Genomic DNA, 18,111 nt, shown 5'->3' with positions numbered 1-18,111 from the left:
AGATTTCTGCCCTGAGTCCCTAAAGCATTCACATTCTCTGGTGGAAGATTGGGTGCTACACCTAAACATTTGAAATTAATTGTATTCTGTGACCCTAACCCAAATAGTGAAAAGATGCAACCAGGAATGTGGGTAGTTCATAACCTTAGTTCCTTAAAATTAAGGTCTGGGACTAGAAAACCTTTACAATTACTTTGATTTCTTTTTATTTATTTATTTGTTTGTTAATTCCTTCAATTTCTAACCTAAGATTCTATAATCTTTTAGCTAGGCAAGTGCTCTACCACTGAGCTACAACCTCAGCACTGTACTTCTATAGACCTGCCATTCTACAATTATTTCTCATGTAGAACTCATACTTTTGGCTGGGCATGATGGCACATGCTGTAATCCCAGCAGTTGGGAGGATGAGGCAGGAGAATTGAGAGATTAAAGCCAGGCTCAGTAATTTAGTGAGGCCCTAAGCAACTCAGTGAGACGCTTGCTCTAAAAATAACATTAAAAAAAGGGCTAGGGAGCTGGGGATGTGGCTCAAGCGGTAATGCGCTCGCCTGGCATGCGCGGGGCGCTGGGTTCGATCCTCAGCACCACATAAAAATAAAATAAAGATGTTGCGTCCACCAAAAACTGAAAAATAAATATTAAAAATTTCTCTCTCTCTCTCTCTTAAAAAAAAAAAAAAAGGGCTGGGGATGTGTCTCAGTGGTTAAGGCCCCTCTACATTAAAAGTACTAGAGAATTTCAAAGAAAAGATCACTGTTGAGTAACTTAGGGTTATCCAAAAACCCATTGAGATTAATAGGAGATTGAGTTTAAGTAATAGAAATTAGGTTAGGCAAATAAGAATGGGGAGTAGTTCAATCCCCCATACACCCCCAAAAAAGAAGAGCTCACACTTTCTCACTAGCTTTTTTTTTTTCCTCCTTACATTATTATTATTTGTACTGGGGATTAAACCCAAGGGTACTTTACCACTGAGCACATTTCCCATTCCTTTTTATTTATTTTTTAGAATTTTGAGACAGGGTCTTGCTAAGTTGCTGAAGCTGGCCTTTAATTTGTGATTCTCCTGCCTCAGTCTCCCAAATCACTGGGATTACAGGCATGTTCCATCACACCTGCTCAGAAGAGACATCTTTTGGGGGAGGTAAGGGGTACCAGGGATTGAACTCAGGGGCACTTAACCACTGAGCCACATCCCCAGCCCTGTTTTGTACTTTATTTAGAGACAGGGTCTCACTGAGTTGCTAGTGCTTCGCTTTTACTGAACCTGGCTTTGAACTTGTGATTCTTCCTGCCTCAGCCTCCGGAGCCACTGGGATTACAGGTGAGTGCCAATGAGCCCAGCTTAGAAAAGTCATCTTTGGCTTTGTCCTCTCTACTCCTTATTATCTAAGCAGTCACAAAATGTGTCCATTCTTTCTTTTCCTACATGGGTTTTATTACTTGGCATTTCTATTAGTAATACTCTCATGAATGACTTCTTGCCTCCCAATGTCTCCAGTTCAATCTATCTTGTATGGAGCTACACATTAAACTTTTGAAACTCTGCCTTTATTTTACTCCCCCAGAACTGCAGAGGTCTCAGGGCTTGGCAGTGCAGGTCCTCCAAAACTTGTGACAAATTCACCTTCTCAATTTTTCTTTCACTATTACCTGACATGAATTTCAATGTCAACTTCTCATCTGACACCACTCTAAACCTATCATGTGTGATTACATCTATCTTTGTTTACATCCTTCTTCAAAAGCCCTCCTCCCCATTCCTGTTTGCCTAACCCAATTTCTATTATCTTCTTAAACTCAATCTCCTATTAATCTCCATGGGTTCTTGGATAACCCTAAGTTACTCAGAGTGATCTTTCTTTCCTTTGAGATTCTCTAGTACTTATAACCTAGAGAACATTCCCTACTTTTTCACCTACATACCAGGGATACCAATATGAATAAGAAAGTAAAATCCTTTATGTTAATTAAGTCATAAAAAATGAAAACTTTTACAAAGTAAGGCTTAAGCTAAGAGAGAGGAACATATAAAATTTAAAATGAGCAAGTGGTAATGATACGTACTCTGTATCATTAACTTCTCACATGAATTATGGATATTTCTCTAAGACAAATTTCTAAAGGACAAAGAAAATATATAATGCTTCTTAATATCCTTCATAAAATCTGGCACAATCTGGCACACCTCAATGACATAATACATAAGAACAGAGATAGCTGAAACAGGGCCTCTGTTGCTGGGTCTACCTAATTTAACTACTCACCTTCAATACTTTCTGCACAGATTTGAAAGCCATCATCACTTGAAATTTCAAAAACTAGTCCTTTCTTGGGCTTTTTCTCAGCTATGCTTTCCTTCCGCTTTTGTTCTTGCTGGAGCCAAAGCATCAGCGGAGAGCTGAAATTACTTTCTTCTTCTTCTACTGCTTTAGGTTCTATGAGGAGGCAAACGGGAACCAAAGTGGTTGCAATGACAAATGCTTACTGAACACTGATTCTGCAGAGTACATGCACTATCTCTAAGCTAACAACATGTCATTGTTGGTATTACTACTCCCATTCACAGATAAAAAACAGAGGCTCAAAGAGCTTGCCCTCCATCATAGCTAGAAAGTGATTACAACCATTTTATTGTTTTGTTTTCAACATAAAGTCTTGTAGTTTCTGGTATGACAGACAATCTGATAGTTTTCCCATAAGTAACTGTTCTCGGTAGAGTCAAGGCTAAAAAAAAAAAATAATGGTTAACATGTGAAGTACTTACTATGTCTCAGATTCTCTTTCAAAAACTTCACAGATGGACTCACATAAACCTTATAACAACCCAGCAAAGTAAGTGTTATTATAATCTCCATTTTAAAGGTAAGAAAACTGAGGCAGAGAAAGGAGAATAACAAGCTAAATTCACAGAGCTACTGGGTGGCCAGGCAGGGATTCTAACTCATTTGGCTCCAAAGTCCTCATTCTCAGTCCCCACCCTCCCTTGCCTTCCTCCATCAATAGATGTGTCAGCCCCCCTGCAACATCAGCAAATTATCAGGATGTGACAATAAATCTCATGCCTGGGCCCGTTCTCCACCTTGTTCTCTTCTGAAGAAGAGAACCCTCTATCCAGAAGAGAACCCTCTATGGAACAGGGAAAGGCCTTATATTCATGGCTTCTGATCTTGAATGCAGGGCCCAGTTGTTTCCTGACCGAAATTTGTCACAAAAGATGAAAAGTGCTAGGATATGTACCTGGTGGTGGAACCAAAATCCATCTAATAAAATGGTTCTTGGTTTCCTATAGTAACACCTAAGGGATAAAGTCAGATTATCTCTAGCTATTTAAATTTCATTGTTAAAGCCAGTAGAGCAGAAGAGATTTTACAGGCAATGTTTTGTGTCCCTTAGCTGACAGATGATCACAGATTATGTAGTGGAAGAATGCTAGAAGACAGGTGCTGACTTTCTGTCTAACTTCAACCAATCACTTAACTGCTTGAAGCTTAGAAGTAAAGTAGGTAATTTTAATATTCCTAGCTTAAAATTGTGACTCTAACCAATTAGTCACATACCTGTACTTTCTTGCTCATTTGCTGGATTTTGGGTTGCTGGAATCTCTGGAATAGCTGCTTGTCTAAATGAAAATAAAACCAGATGTAAGATACAACACCAGCTAGGCATTATATACTGTCCTTGTTCTTGAACATCATTCAGTTGTTAATTATACAAAACTTGCTAAATGACCACCACCACCACCACCACCATACTACTGAATGGCCCACAAAATAAAACTGTCTTTGATGAGATTCCTTTCCAAATATTGACATTAGGTATTTGCTTTTGAAGTTGTGAAATGTGCTCTTAAAATTCTTCTCATATCGTTAGTTTTAGGAAAAAATGAAAGGACACTTGTCAGAAGCTATTCTACAGTTACTCAAATAAGCTAGCTGGTTTAACTAAAAGTAAGCTGCATGAACTAGTAGTAAACCATCAATTTTCACTTTGTAAAATTAATAGATCTTTAAACAATCCAAATGTGTATCAATATATATTAAATAAAGAAGTTAAATACATCATTATAGATCCTCATAATAGTACTGGAGGCAGCCACTAAAAAAGTGACTTTTACTAGCACAGAAAGATATATAGAAAACAATCCCGTACATGGAAAAAAAAAAAAAAAACAAGAAAAAGATAGTAGCTATGCTGTTATTCCTTTTATACATAAAAAAATACATATTCACATACAAACTAAACCATATATTATTACCAACAGCTACCTTTAGGGAATAGATTGAGAAGGGGTGGGCAGAACAAATAGGAAACTATTATCCAAATGATTCTATGCCCTGATTTTTATAAGCTTTTATTAATTCCATTAAGCAAAAATGACAACAAAACCAAAGCCTATGAAAATAGGGAGGAACTATTTTTTAAATGACAAAGTTGAGGTATTAATTTTAGAGAATTAATTTTTAAGCTTACCCTGCAGGCTGCCCACATTCCTTTTGTGAAGACTGTTCCACATTAGCTGTATCCTGCTGCTCAGCCTCTGCTCCTGGAGTCCTGGAGTAGAGAAGAAAAGTATTTGTATCTTTGCATGAAACTATAGGTACATATGTTTCAAATTAAATGTGGAGGCCAGTCTAAAGAAATGACTCTATCAAGAGCTGATAAAATTTGTGAGCCGACAATAAATACTTATGGTCGTAAAGGTTAGAATAATGGTTACCTGGAAGGGTACTGACCAAGAGATAGCACAAGGAGCCTTCTGGGGCACTGAAAGTATTCTATATCTTGATCTGAGTGGTGGTGACATAAGTGTATACATATGTAAAAATTCACTTGTAGGCCAGATGCAGTGGTGCATGCCTGCAATCCCAGTGGCTTGGGAGGCTGATGTAGAAGGATCCTGAGTTCAAAGCCAGCCTCAGCAAATTAGCAAGTCCCTATGTAACTTAGTGAGATTCTATCTCAAAATAAAATATCAAAAAGGGGCCGAGTATGTAGCTCAGTGGCTTGAATGGCCCTGGTTCAATCCCTGGTACCAAAAAATAAAATAAAATGAAAATCGCTTGTTGGGGTGAGGTTGTAGCTCAGTGGTATAGTGCTTGCCTAGCCCATGTGAGGCCCTCGATCCAATCCTCAGCACCGTATGAAGATAAGTAAATAAAGGTATTGTATCCATCTATAACTAAATATATATATATATATATAAATCACTTGTATATTTTTTAAAATTTTTAAAAAATATTTATTTTTTTTAAAGTTTTTCGGTGGACATAACATCTTTATTTTATTTTTATGTGGTGCTGAGGATCGAACCTAGCGCCCTGCGCATGCCAGGCAAACACACTACCGCTTGAGCCACATCCCCACCCCCACTTGTATATTTTATATAAGGACATTTTAAAAAAGGACTCTGAGGGTACATCAGGGGGCTTTGCCCACCAGTTAGGAATAAGCATTTTCTAGTATCTGTAAAAACTCGGCAAAAAAGAAACAGGAGCAAATAGCAACACCATTTGAAATCAGAACAAAGTATATTTACAGGTAGAGTTCTATCCAAGAGTCAAACTGTTCACTTGTGGAGCTAAATTTTGCTCTATTAATCACCACTGGTAATTAAAAAAAAAAAATCAAAGTTAATACCTAGAAAACCCAACTAATGCAACTTACTTCCAAAAAGTCCCTCCCCAAAGACTTCTATTTCAACAGCCCCTAATCCAGAGCATAAAATCCTGCAGACACAACAGAGACAATACTGCATGGCTCACCCTATGACTGAGGTCAGGGATGCTGTGTTGGCTTCTTGGTCTGGAATGTGTGCTTCAGAAGAACTGGTCCTCAAATGGGAAACTTTGTGCTTCTTGCCATTCCCTTTATCCAGGGGCAGCTGAATCCGTTTGATTTTTGGTTTGGGTTTAGTGGGGGCCGGCACTGAGGGGCTCCCGGACTGCTGTCCAGAGGATGGAGAGCCCCCTGGAGAGGATGAGCTGGCTTGCATGGCTGAGGGTAAAGCCTTGTTCTGCTCTAGCCCCACATTATTAGGAGCATCTACTGTCTGGGTGAAGTTGGATACCTGGGTCCCAGAAGCAGAATCAAGGTCACGCTGGGAAGAAAGGATCCCGGCTTTGCTGGCCAGGAGCTGGTTCACGTGCTGCAGCTGATAATGTTCTTCTGCCTCGCCAGCTGGTGATGGAGCTGTCAGGCCCGTAGTCTGAGAAGAGGGGAGCACACAGATGCTAGATGCTGCGGTCATTGCAGCAGTAGAGGGAGTCTGTGATGTCGCCATTTGTGGAAACATTCCTGAACTTGGTGGTAGAGCCACAGGCTGTTCCTGAATGCCCAGGCTCTGCTGGCTGGCTTTGATTAGAAGATTGCTTATTGAGCCAATATCTGGAGTACCAAGCAACCTCGGGTTAGTTAAGGTGACATGTCCTGGAACTGATGCACTACTTGTAGGAGTTGTTGTAGTTTGCATGGATACCACATTCAAGACAGAGGAACTGGATGCCAAGCCAGACACAGGCCCTGATGTGAGGTGGCTAGTGTCTTGGCTTATTGTTGATGTGCCCACCGCTGTGGCAGCAGTTCCTCCCACATTCTGTGGTGGTAACAGGGGTGCCTGTTCAAAATACATGATGCCAGATTTAGATCTTTTTATGATGTTGGGGACAGTTCGATGAGATGAAGTATTAAGTGACCCCAAATCTAATAGATTGGGATGATTTGAAAGCTGGGAGGGTGTGAAGTTAATCAATGTCATATTAGAAACCACATCAGAGGGGGCAATGTTTGAAGGGGTACTAGAGGGAGCAAGTTTTTTATTCTTTCGGGTATGTAGACGAGATATGGGTCTTTTCTTGAGTCCAGAGGAAGGAGTGGCTACTGTGGTATTGAGGTCTGTCCTCTGGTTGGCTTCTGAAACCAAAAGCTGGGGATCTGGAGGAGGCTGAACCCCAATAAGTAGGCCTGAAGGAGGACTGCTGATGTTGGGTGGGAAACTACTTTGAGTAGCTGCAGGGAAGGAATGTAAGTGCTGGTGATGAGGCATAGGGAGCAATCCTTTGCTAGCAGGAGGGAACAGAGGTTGAGAAGTTGGCAAGCTTGGATTTAGTCCTGTGGTTAGGGTGAGGCCACCTCCCATGGGTCCCAAAACTGAAGTATTTGTCTCCATCACACTGGGTGTAGAACTAACAGAAGAGGTCAACTGGATTTTTTGGGTCACTCCATTTGGAAGAGTTTGGAGAACATAAAGTGGCTGCATGTTCTGGTTAACAACAATGAGTTTCTCAGTGGCTGGTTTCAGGTGGGGTGGAGTGGTCTGGACAGCTGCATTAGAAATCTGAGATGGGCCGGGACTATCAGTAGAATTGGGCACATACTTCTGGTTCTGGATGGGAACAGTAGGGGAAACAGGTACCTGAAGGCCAGGGGTGCTACTGTTTCGAGTTAAATCTTGACTGTTGCCGTGACCTTGCTCCACTGAACCACAAGGAGGGCTGGAGATGTGGTCTGCATCCATGTGTCCTTGGATAAAGTGATCAGGAGTCATGTGGCCTTCAGGAGTAGGATCTACTCCTGGACTCAGCAGTGCTGAGTCACCTTCAGTGGGGGCTACAGATTTCTCTGTGATGGTTACTCGCTTCTCTCCCGAGTCTGAGATGACAGCCAGTCTACCGGGATTCTGGCTAGGGACCGTAGGACTTCGGGTGGTCAGGACAGAGAGATCAGATGGCAGCTCTAGAGGCAACTCAAACTGCTCCTCTGCTGAGATAGAGGAAGAGACACTACTGTCCACAGGCTCTGTTGTGGGCAGCTGCTGAGAAAATACCTCAAAAAGACCCATGTCCTTTTCCCGATTACTATCAAGACCCAAACCTTCACCAAGATTCAGGAGTTCTGAGGAAGATGACTCTGGGCTCTCACCCAAAGCCTGCATGGATGGAGTATTCTTCAGTACAAAGTCCATAATGTCTGAAGGCAGGATATTCCCACAGTCATCACTGTTGTTATTGTCTGAATCTGATTTCAGAAGCTCAGTATTATAGGTGTCCAATAAATTTTTGTCTGAGGGGGTACTTGTATGGACCCTGCGGCTTGACTCCAATGAGCTGAGCTGAGCTTCTAAGGAATCCTGTCCCTGTGTTTTAACTCTGCTTACTGCATGACAGTTATCCATCTTTGGCTCATTTTTGTGGCCAACAGAACTCTTAATGACATGTTCTTTTTCTCCAGCATCTTCAGGTCGATCAATCTTTAAGTTTTCTGTTCCATTTTCTTTACTACTTCTTTTTGGAATCTGGCTGCTCTTCCTTGTTGTTGCTGTGACACTGGTATCACTCTCTGTCCCATCATCAACACCATCCAACTGTGAAATTTTTGGAAGATCGCATTGCTCCTCTTCCCGAAATAAATTATGGGATGCCAGCCGTTCTTCTCCACCTGAAGAAATGACTGTTCTTGTGAAGTTGTAGTAATACAAGTCGTCCTCATCTGAAGTGCTCAAGTCATCGGCCCCATCCACCTGACCTTCAGCTGATCTCTTGCCTCGCTTCTTCCCAGTGGAGCTGCTATAGAATGGAATATCTTCTTCGCCATAGGATCTGACTCCATAGAGTGGGGTTAGCCCAAAGAACATGTTAGAACGTGCACGGGCGCTGCGACGGGGATATCTCCTCTTAAAAGAGCCATCCTCCTGAGCTTTGGGGCCATCTGGAAGCATTAAGTTTCTGTCCTGTACCGGAAGATTCTGATAGTTGTTACTTTGAGAATCCTGGGATGAGACATTATTGGGGCTTGGTTGAGCCACTGGCCCATCTCCTGAACTTTCGGAAACTGAAACTGGTTCTATTGGTGATGCTGACTCTATTTGCAAAGGGGAGGCAGGACCACTTTCTTTCAGTGCATTTTTGGACTGATTCTCACTTTCCATTTTTAAAGGTGTCAATGTCACTTTGACTGTGCGTTTCCGGGGTGCTTGTAATTCCTTGGCAGGTCCTTCTACTTGCATGGATGGAACTTTGGGGACTCCTGAAACAGAAAGGACTTTATCTCCAATCTTATCAGAAGAAACATTATTACATGGCCGTTGCCCCATAAATTCAGAAGTCAAAACCTCATCCACATATTCTGGCTTTAGGTTTCCTTCCTCACCAGTTGTCACCTGTCCAGGTTCCAAAAAAGATTTACTGGCATGCTTTTCTTTGAAAGTTTCTTTACAAGACTTTTTCCCCTTTTGTCTCCTGTCTCTGGAACTAGATGCCACATGTTCACTGATAATGGATGATCTGTTGCTCACTCCAGAAAGCTTTAAGGTTTTGATTTCAGTATCTTCATCTGGAGAAGGATTAGTCAGTTGGGTAGAATCTGTGTGTTGGTCTCGATCATTCCTTTGTCCTCTCAAATGGAGTTGGGGGAAGGAGAGGGCCTCTTTAGAAGAAAATGGCACTGAAGAAGGTTCAGCAAAATTGCTGATTTTACTAGCATTTAATTCTCCAGAAGCTGTGTTATGAACCTGTGGAGCTAATTTAGGAATTCCAGGGTAAGCCAGGTTATGTGCAGATCCCTCTGAACTCTTGGAACTCAGCATTTTGATTTTTTCTCCCTTTAAAGAGGAGCCCTTGGATGTCACATCTGAAGCACCAGAATGCTTCATTTCTGAAGATGAAGATCCATCCAAGTGACTGGTTTTAGAGCCTACAGTGACTACCGTTCTTTGCAAACTTGAAGATGTGGGAGTGCTGTGCCCTACGGTAGCACTTGAATTCAGTGGCCCTAAGTTATGATCAACTGCTTTGGCACTTGACTCAGGATCTGTAGGGGTCCCAATGGTGGAGGCTGAGGAAACACTATTCCTGGAGTAAGTATTCCCAGTTCTCATTGGAGACATTATCCGGAGCTTAGACCGCTGGGGTGACAAGGAAGAAGTACTGTGTCGCCTGGAGCCAATGCTTCGCAGTCCAGAGGAGAGTAAAGGATCACCTACTGTGACTATTTCATGAGTGGTTGGGGTAGGACTTCCTGAACAAAAGAGAAAAAGTAAGAAATTCTATTACAGACAGAACAAATATGTGGAAGTCACTGGTTTTAATGACTTGTCTACATCTAACTACAGGTAATTGAAAATCTCTTTTCAGGGGCTGAGGCTGTAGTTCAGTGGTAAAGTGCTTGCCTCGCATGTGTGAGGCACTGGGTTCAATCCTTAGCACCATATAAAAATAAATAAGGATACTGTGTGTTCATCTACAACTAAATAAATATTTCTTAAAAAAATCTCTTTTCTGTAGCAAAAGTCACCAAGATAAGGTTGCCTAAAAGAATTACAAATTCGTCTTTGGGCTGACCCTGGGTCAAGTAGGTCATTAAAGTCCTTTACCTGCAGAAGGCAATGGCCGACAGCCAGGGGATCTCTGTGTAGGAGAGTAACTGGGTGTTCGAATCCTAGGGACTTTTGAGATGACATGATAATAACAGGAGCTAGAGGTTTGCGAATGAGGAGGTCGGTCTGGTGATGGAGGACTTAGAATTTCAGCTGTACTCTGACTCTCTTTAGATGAACTTTCTGTGGTAGAAAATAAAAACTCTTAAATGAAAAAGATTAAAATAAAATATCAAACAAATGAGACAATAAAAAGCAAGCTATTTGGTAAATGTCAAGCTAGAAACAAAGGAGACCTCCCATATAAATGGCTTTTCTTTCATCTTTCAGTCTCAGTACATACTCCCCAAACTCAAGTCCTGTTTCAACTAAAAACTAACCTAAAAACGATGATGGACTGTGGGCAATGGTCCGATTTTCATCGTGTTCAACAGTGCTGTTGATATCTGGCTCTACAACTGGAGGACGGCATTCCACTATCTTGCACGTGTACACACAGCGCTTGCGAGCATCTGTGGTGCTCCAGTACACTCGGGAACACCTGGCAAACAGATAGGGAAAAATCACAAATGAGAGAACAGAAACAGAAACTGACATTGTCAAACCTCTCCTCATCCTGGGTTACCTGTCTTGATTTAGAGAATTTACCTTTATTTCATGGGTTCTTGGTATAGATTCCACTGATAATGGATGATCTATTGCTCACTCCAGAAAGCTTTAAGGTTTTGACAAGTTTTTGAAGTTCTTACTATTTCTTAGCCTCTCAGGAAATAGCACAAGATCTTTTTTAAATTAAATTGTAAGCAGGCACATAAAATAGTAAAATATCCTAAACTCAGAAAAAGAAAAACACCACCACTACTAAAAATAGTTATTAACCTCCACAATGTATACAAAGTGAGGTCCTAAAGTAAAGAAAAAACCAGAGGTGTTTCCTTTTGGAGAAACACAAGACAAAGGAAATACAATTGCTTCAAATCTGCTGAATGTTTGTACAATGAGCTGCCAACTACATGTCAAGTATAGTTTGTGTTATCAGAATTAAAATGCAGAATAAATTGAAGCATAAACTGCAAAATGAGACTCCAATAAGGGAGAGGTAGAAGGGTAATTTTGAATTTATACTGTCAGCTTGTAGGATACTTAAACTACCTATTTCATATAAAAGATATAAGTTCTGACTGGAGAATTCGATGATTATTATGGGGACTTAAATTTTAGAAAGATCTATAAAATATAAAACCAGGGAGGCTGCAATTCAGTGGTAGAATGTTCATCTAGTATGTGCAGGCCCTGAATCGCTGAATCCGCAGCACTGTAAAAGAAGCCGGGTGGGTGGGGGGGGGGATTGGGACAGGATATGAGGTGCTTGATCTGTGAAAAGATCTGGATTTTTGAATCCGAGACTGGGATTTAGAGGAATCTTAAAGAGACTGATCCTGTGTTTTCTATTTAGGTTTTATTTGGAAATTATTCTAAAATTATATCAATAACACTTTGCTTCTTACAGGATTTACCTGACTTGAAAGGTTAGTCCTAATCTACAAGCTAATGAACTAGGGAACTAGGAAAAAAAGTAAATTTTTTACAGCAATTAAAAACTAGCTAACAAGCAATGCCTCTACATTTAATGATCTGTATGTACATAGCTTCAGAGTGCTCAAGTTGTAAGGGTTGCTGTCCTCTCTTTACTCACTGATATCCAATAGGAAAGAGCTTGTCTTCACAGTCAGAGAGATCATTCAGAATTCCTAAGCAGTCAATCGTCATTGAGCCTGATCAAGAAAAGAACTGATTAGAAGTCATTATTGGAGGGATCATTTTATAACTGAGGACTAGAAAGTGCCCAAATAACAACACAGTCCTCCCAATAACCCAGGTCCAGGTCATACCAATCATCATGTGGATATTTTCTGGTTCTAAACCATTGAGGAACTTCCTTCTCAAGCTGATTCCTTCAAAGTCCACAAAGACTCTTCTAAAAACTTCAAATCCATTCTCAGGAACCACCTTAAATAAAAACCCAAGATTGCTGTTAATAGATTGTCTCTTTACACATTATATTCATGGTACTGGCTCTCTCTGAGCATCTCAAAATCACCTTTCAATCTTACTAGAAGCACCTCTTTATTTTTCATAAATAGGTGACCCTTGGAATGCCTAGTAGGAAAAGCAAAACTGAATTTACCATTTTGCTATTTTTTTTTTTAGTATTTTTTCCTAAATTCCTGAAGAATTCAAAAAGCTACTAAATAAGCCATAAAAAGATGTGGAAGAAACTTAAAGGTATATTGTGAATTGGAATAAACTGGTCTGAAAAAGCTACATACTATAGCATTCCAACTATATAGGAAGCTCTGGAAATGGCAAATTCATGGAGATAGTAAAAAGATCAGTGGTTGCCAAGGGTTGGTGGTGTTGACAGGCAGAACACATTCTAGGGCAGTAAAAACATTTGCTTGATATTATAGTGGTGAATACCTGTTATCATACATTTGCCTAAACCCATAGAATGTACACTACCAAGAGTGAACCCAAGTATAAAGTATAGTCGCTGAGTGGTAATGATGTATTGATAGAGGTTCATCAATTGCAACAAATAGACAACTCTGGAGGGGGACACAATTAATGAGGGAGGCTGCATATTGTGTAGAGGCAGGGAGTATATAGGAAATCTCTGTACCTTCTGCTTAATTTTGCAGTGAACCTAACACTGCTTTAAATAAATAAAGTCAAACATATACATAAAAGCAACTAAAGCTATCTCACCTCGCCTTTGATCAAATCCCGATGTCGTTGGCAATACACTTTTTTATCATCCAGGAAGACACAGTTCTTGGCTCGGGAACACATGAAATGATAGTTGCTGGTGCAGGATGTAAGACAGCAACCCACAGTGGCTCCTGGCTTTTGGCAGAATTCACATCGCTTAAAAACAAAACAAAACAAAACAAAAAACAGAGCCCTATTCAGACTTTCAGATGTTTTAAATGTTTGTCATCTCCTCTATAGAATCATCCCATTCTCGCTTTCCTAAAACTAATTTTGTTGAATGGTAATCCGTTGAACTCCAGAAAAATCCTGAGGATCAGACTAGCTTCCTCAAATCCTCGCTCTACGACTATCCATACCATACAGCCTTTTAGCTATACATTTAAACACTACAACTGGATTTAGAATTAGATCTAAAACATTGTTTTTCTAGGATTAATGACTGATTTACAAGACATGAAACTCTTAAAAATCAATCCTGAAAACATCTCAAAGCAACTGTTTTAAAAAGGTTTTACTAGTCAGAAACATAATGGTTCTTCAGTTATTAGACTGACATAACAAACTTATCAAATGACTCCAAGGTTTTCTTCAACTGGCCCTGTATGTTACCACCTTATTTTATTATTCAATCTGGACTCCTCCAGGAAGGACTTTCTGTTTATACTCACCACACAATTTACTACTGCTTCTTTGCAAGTGCTATTTTGTTTGTTGGACAGCTTGTTTTATAATCCTTCATTTTCTCCCCTCCTTCAAAACAGAGCTTTTAAATTTTTCTCCTGCTGTTTCTGATTACTCTCAACTGCAACTGATCACTTCCCATATCTCTTCTTCATGTATTTATATGAATTTATTCTGTGGAACCTCAGAATATTGACTCAACTGAGGCCTCAGAGATCTCATTCAGTCTAAATCCCCTAATACATTGATACTTTTCTCACATATTTGAATTGTCTCCCAAATTAGGTAATACTTTGTTTTGTATTGCTTTTGTATCCCTTTTCCAAAGATCAGAATAGCAATCTGTCTATAATGTATGTCAATACTTGTTGGCTAACTACTCTGAAGACAGAGTAGTTAGCCAACAAGTATTTTTCTATAGATTGGAAATTTTTATAAATCTAGAGAATATAAAAATGAGCAATGTGGTAAGTTTATATAAATATGCATTGACTTCTTTAAAACCATATTTCTTTACCCGCAGAAAGAACACCTAGAAAATGAAAGGACATCTCTTTCATAAAATTTACACATTAAGTTCTTACCAGCTGCTTGCCTCTGATCACAGCCATATGCACATTCTTTAGTGACCCATCATCATCTTCAAACACTTCTGCTGACCACAAAGCACAATTTACATGTGTCCATTCATTTTGGCCAATGTATAGCAAACGGCCAGCATCCTATGAAATAAAAAATTTTTTTTTCTTAATGAATAAAATGTTGGGCTGGGGTTATGGCTCAGTGGTATAGTGTTTGCCTCACACATGTGAGGCACTAGGTACGATTCTCAGCACCGCATATAAATAAATGAATAGAATACAAGTCCACAAACGTCTAAAAAAATTCTAAAAAAAATAAAGGTCCATCAACAACTAAAATATAATATTTAAAAAAAAGAATAAATTGTCAAAGGAGGCTTTCCTTGATATTAGCTTTACTTCAGAGAAGATTACCTCAAGAAAACAAATTTAATTCTGTAATTTAGGAATGTACACAAAAATCACAATTCAGCTTTCAATGTTTCTGTTTTCTACTTCCCTCTTTCCTAGCTTACTTTTTCTATAGATTGGAAATTTTTATAAATCTAGAGAATATAAAAATGAGCAATGTGGTAAGTTTATATAAATATGCATTGACTTCTTTAAAACCATATTTCAAAACCAATTCTCTCAGACTGTATTAAATAAATACTTTTTGAAAAAAATGAAAGCTTAGCCAGGTGCAGTGGCACACGCCTGTAATCCCAGGGGCTTGGGAGGCTGAGACAAAAGGATCACAAGTTAAAGTCCACGCCCCCCCCCCCCCCCCAATACAAGGACTAAGGATGTAGCTCAGTGGGTAAATTGTCTCTGGGTTAAATCCCCTGCCCTGCTTGCCCAAATTGAAAGCTTACTATGTGCCAAGCATTAAATGAAGGCTTTGCATACATTATTTCATTTAATCCTTACAACCACCGTGAGATAAGCATTATCATCTTCATTTTAAAGCTGTAACTAAGGGTCAGAAATTACACCACTGACTAAGGTCAAAGGGTAGGTGGTAAAGCACAGAAGAGAACCTAGGCTGCCGTCACAGATGGAGCTCTTAACCACTCTGCTGGCTTACATTAAACTAAACAAGCTATGTAAAATGTAACTTATATTTTATTGACTTTCATGAAATTTTTGAGAAACTTCTAATAGAAAATACTGGACATCAGGGCTAGGAATGGAGTTCAGGGGCAGAATGCTTGCTACCATGTGTGAGGCCCTAGGTTCCATCCCAATACCACAAAAAATGAAATAAAATTACTTGACAAATTAATTTAAGGCAAATCAATTAATTTAGCTTTGAATCAACTAAATCAATTATTTAAAAAAAAATTTAAGAGCCACTTTTAAGGAAACATTCATTAAACAGTACTCAGCCAACAAGTGTTGACACAAAGGATAAACCATCCATGTGAAGTGCTTGTTAACTAGGATCTCTGGTCCCAAAATACTTACATTAGCACTGTCATCACCATACATTAAACATAATGCACACTGTCTATTATCTTCTATGCCTGGGGGTGGGTTCAGCTCTGGACTGTCTTCTCGGCTCCTGTCAGTACCTTGGAACCCAGAAGACATTCAGTTAAAATTAGCAGTACTATTTCTGATTTCCAGTTAAAATAGTGTATAAAAAAATACTTTGGGGAAAAGTGTTCAAAGTTATGCTATTTCAGCATCTACATAATACTCAAATATTTTTACCTTAAGGTCTTATTAACATCTCAAGTAAGCTAAAACAATGATGCTATTACATTTAAGGATGACCTGAAAATTGCTTTTTGATATCCAAGCATATTAAATTTTTTTTCAAGTATGTTAAATTTAGATTCACAATGTCAATTATTTGCACCTAGCAAAAAATGGATAACTTTTTGGTGCCTTACTCAAAATTGGTGGAGTAGGAGGATGTAGAGGAGTTGGTGAGTCTGGTTCTCCAGGCCCTTTGGGTTTGGGAGCTGGAATGATTTTCTTCATTAAAGGAGGCTGCTCAGTGTGGCTGTTTTCCTCTCGCTCCTGCCACTGAGCATAATTATGGTCAAGTGAAGGTGGAAGCACTGCGTTTGGTAACATCCCACTGCTGAAAATAATTGATTCAACAAGTATTTATTGAACTCCTACAATATACCTAAAACCATAAAAATCAAATTCTTGATATCATCAGGTCTTGGACCCATGTTTGAGCTATTTACAAAATGTAAGAATAAGTCACAGAATTGGAAAACTGCCAAAATACACAGAACTTTAATTTTAATATCATAATCTCAATATATGACTCTTGCCTAAACTTCTAGAAATAATTGATAACCCTTTCAAATATCAAAAACAGGCTGGGGTTTTGGAGCTGTAGCTCAGTGACAGAGTGCTTGCCTAGCATGTGTGAGGCACTGGGTTTGATCCTCAGCACCACACTAAAGAAAGAAAGAAAGAAAGAAAGAAAGGCATGCTATTTGTTTACAACTACAAAAAAAAAAAACAGGCTGGTGACGTAGCTCAGCGGTAGATTGCTTGCCTAACATGTGCGAGTTCTTGGGTTTCATCCCCAGTACTGTCCTTTTCCCCAAATCAAAATAATTTACTGGAATAAAATTAAAGGTTAAATATGAAGAATCAAGAGTAGTACACAGCATCGTTTAAACTAAGTAAAACAGAACCCAATTATAACAACTATGCAGCTGTAAGACATATGTTTTGTCCCTATGCCACAAATTAAATAAAATTCCCTAAAACCTAACAAATATGTAAGTGAAAAAAGAGGCAATAGCCTACAATGAACTAAAATGCTGGCTCCAAAACCAGCACTAAAAAGGCATCTCAACAGATTCATTTTTTTTAATTTTATTTTTTTAGTTGTAGATATACACAATACCTTTGTTTTATTTTTATTTATTTTTATGTGGTGCTGAGAATCGAACCCAGTGCCTCACACAAGCCAGACAAACAAGTGCTCTACTGCTGAGCCACAACCCTAGCCCTTCAACTGATTCATTTTTAATATTAAAACTTCCTAGAACTCTGATTTCTAGTTGACAAGAAAGTACAGTACTTAATTAACTTACTTGCTTGACACTTTATTTGGCTCCCAAAACCTTGACTTTTTGACGCTGAACCATGGAAAAACTCGTTCCATTTGCTAAAAGAAAAACAAACAATGTAAACATGTTAACATTCATTTGGAAACCACAAAAAAACTGACAACTTCACACCAATATCACTGTTAATATTGAAAATAATTTCAGGCTACCAAGGAAAAGAACAATCCACTCAGGCAACTTCCTCCCAAAGAAGCAGAGGAACAAATAAAATTAAAAGGTGTTTTGTACACTTGGCAAAGCAAACAGAAAAGAGAATAAGTCCATTGTATTCATGGAGCAATTAATCATACGTAAGCAATAAAAACAGAACTGTTAATATCATTTACCCGAATAAAGAAGGACTTGACCATGCTGTTGGCTTTTTTAATCTCTGGCTGCCCTCCATCTGAATTAATGGCTGCTTGAATGATCTTCACGATATCATCACTGAACTCCAACTGTATACAAAAATAAAATATTAATTATTCATAAAACAGCAAACTCTCAAAATCACTTCCTCTTCCAGCACAGAGATCCAACAGAAAACTCACACCCTATTTTAATAATATAGTGTCACTCCTCTTTGGCCGAGGCCTGTGGGATTCACTTCATAACTAACTTAAAGCAATCAAGA

General features: G+C 39.2%; 1 protein-coding gene across 6 annotated transcripts in view; it reads right to left on the bottom strand.

Annotated features, from left to right (window-relative positions):
* The window catches only part of Kmt2a (lysine methyltransferase 2A), an 83,947-nt gene that overhangs the window by 14,861 nt on the left and 50,975 nt on the right, over window positions 1-18,111 (bottom strand). For all 6 annotated transcript variants that reach the window (XM_071616743.1, XM_071616744.1, XM_071616745.1 and 3 more), the window contains 14 exons: window positions 17,825-17,935; window positions 17,463-17,536; window positions 16,290-16,483; window positions 15,859-15,965; window positions 14,416-14,553; window positions 13,145-13,303; window positions 12,268-12,385; window positions 12,072-12,150; window positions 10,756-10,916; window positions 10,373-10,558; window positions 5,769-10,017; window positions 4,477-4,557; window positions 3,564-3,625; window positions 2,271-2,441 (listed from right to left, as the gene is read on the bottom strand). In XM_071616743.1, coding sequence (XP_071472844.1) covers window positions 2,271-2,441; window positions 3,564-3,625; window positions 4,477-4,557; window positions 5,769-10,017; window positions 10,373-10,558; window positions 10,756-10,916; window positions 12,072-12,150; window positions 12,268-12,385; window positions 13,145-13,303; window positions 14,416-14,553; window positions 15,859-15,965; window positions 16,290-16,483; window positions 17,463-17,536; window positions 17,825-17,935 — 5,890 coding nt within the window. The remainder of the gene's footprint in view (window positions 1-2,270; window positions 2,442-3,563; window positions 3,626-4,476; window positions 4,558-5,768; window positions 10,018-10,372; window positions 10,559-10,755; window positions 10,917-12,071; window positions 12,151-12,267; window positions 12,386-13,144; window positions 13,304-14,415; window positions 14,554-15,858; window positions 15,966-16,289; window positions 16,484-17,462; window positions 17,537-17,824; window positions 17,936-18,111) is intronic.

The sequence above is a fragment of the Marmota flaviventris genome, chromosome 9, assembly GCF_047511675.1.
Source record: "Marmota flaviventris isolate mMarFla1 chromosome 9, mMarFla1.hap1, whole genome shotgun sequence".
Classification (NCBI taxonomy): domain Eukaryota; kingdom Metazoa; phylum Chordata; class Mammalia; order Rodentia; family Sciuridae; genus Marmota; species Marmota flaviventris.
The sequence above is the reverse complement of the archived record's forward strand: the minus strand, read 5'-3'. Positions and strand labels throughout refer to the sequence as shown.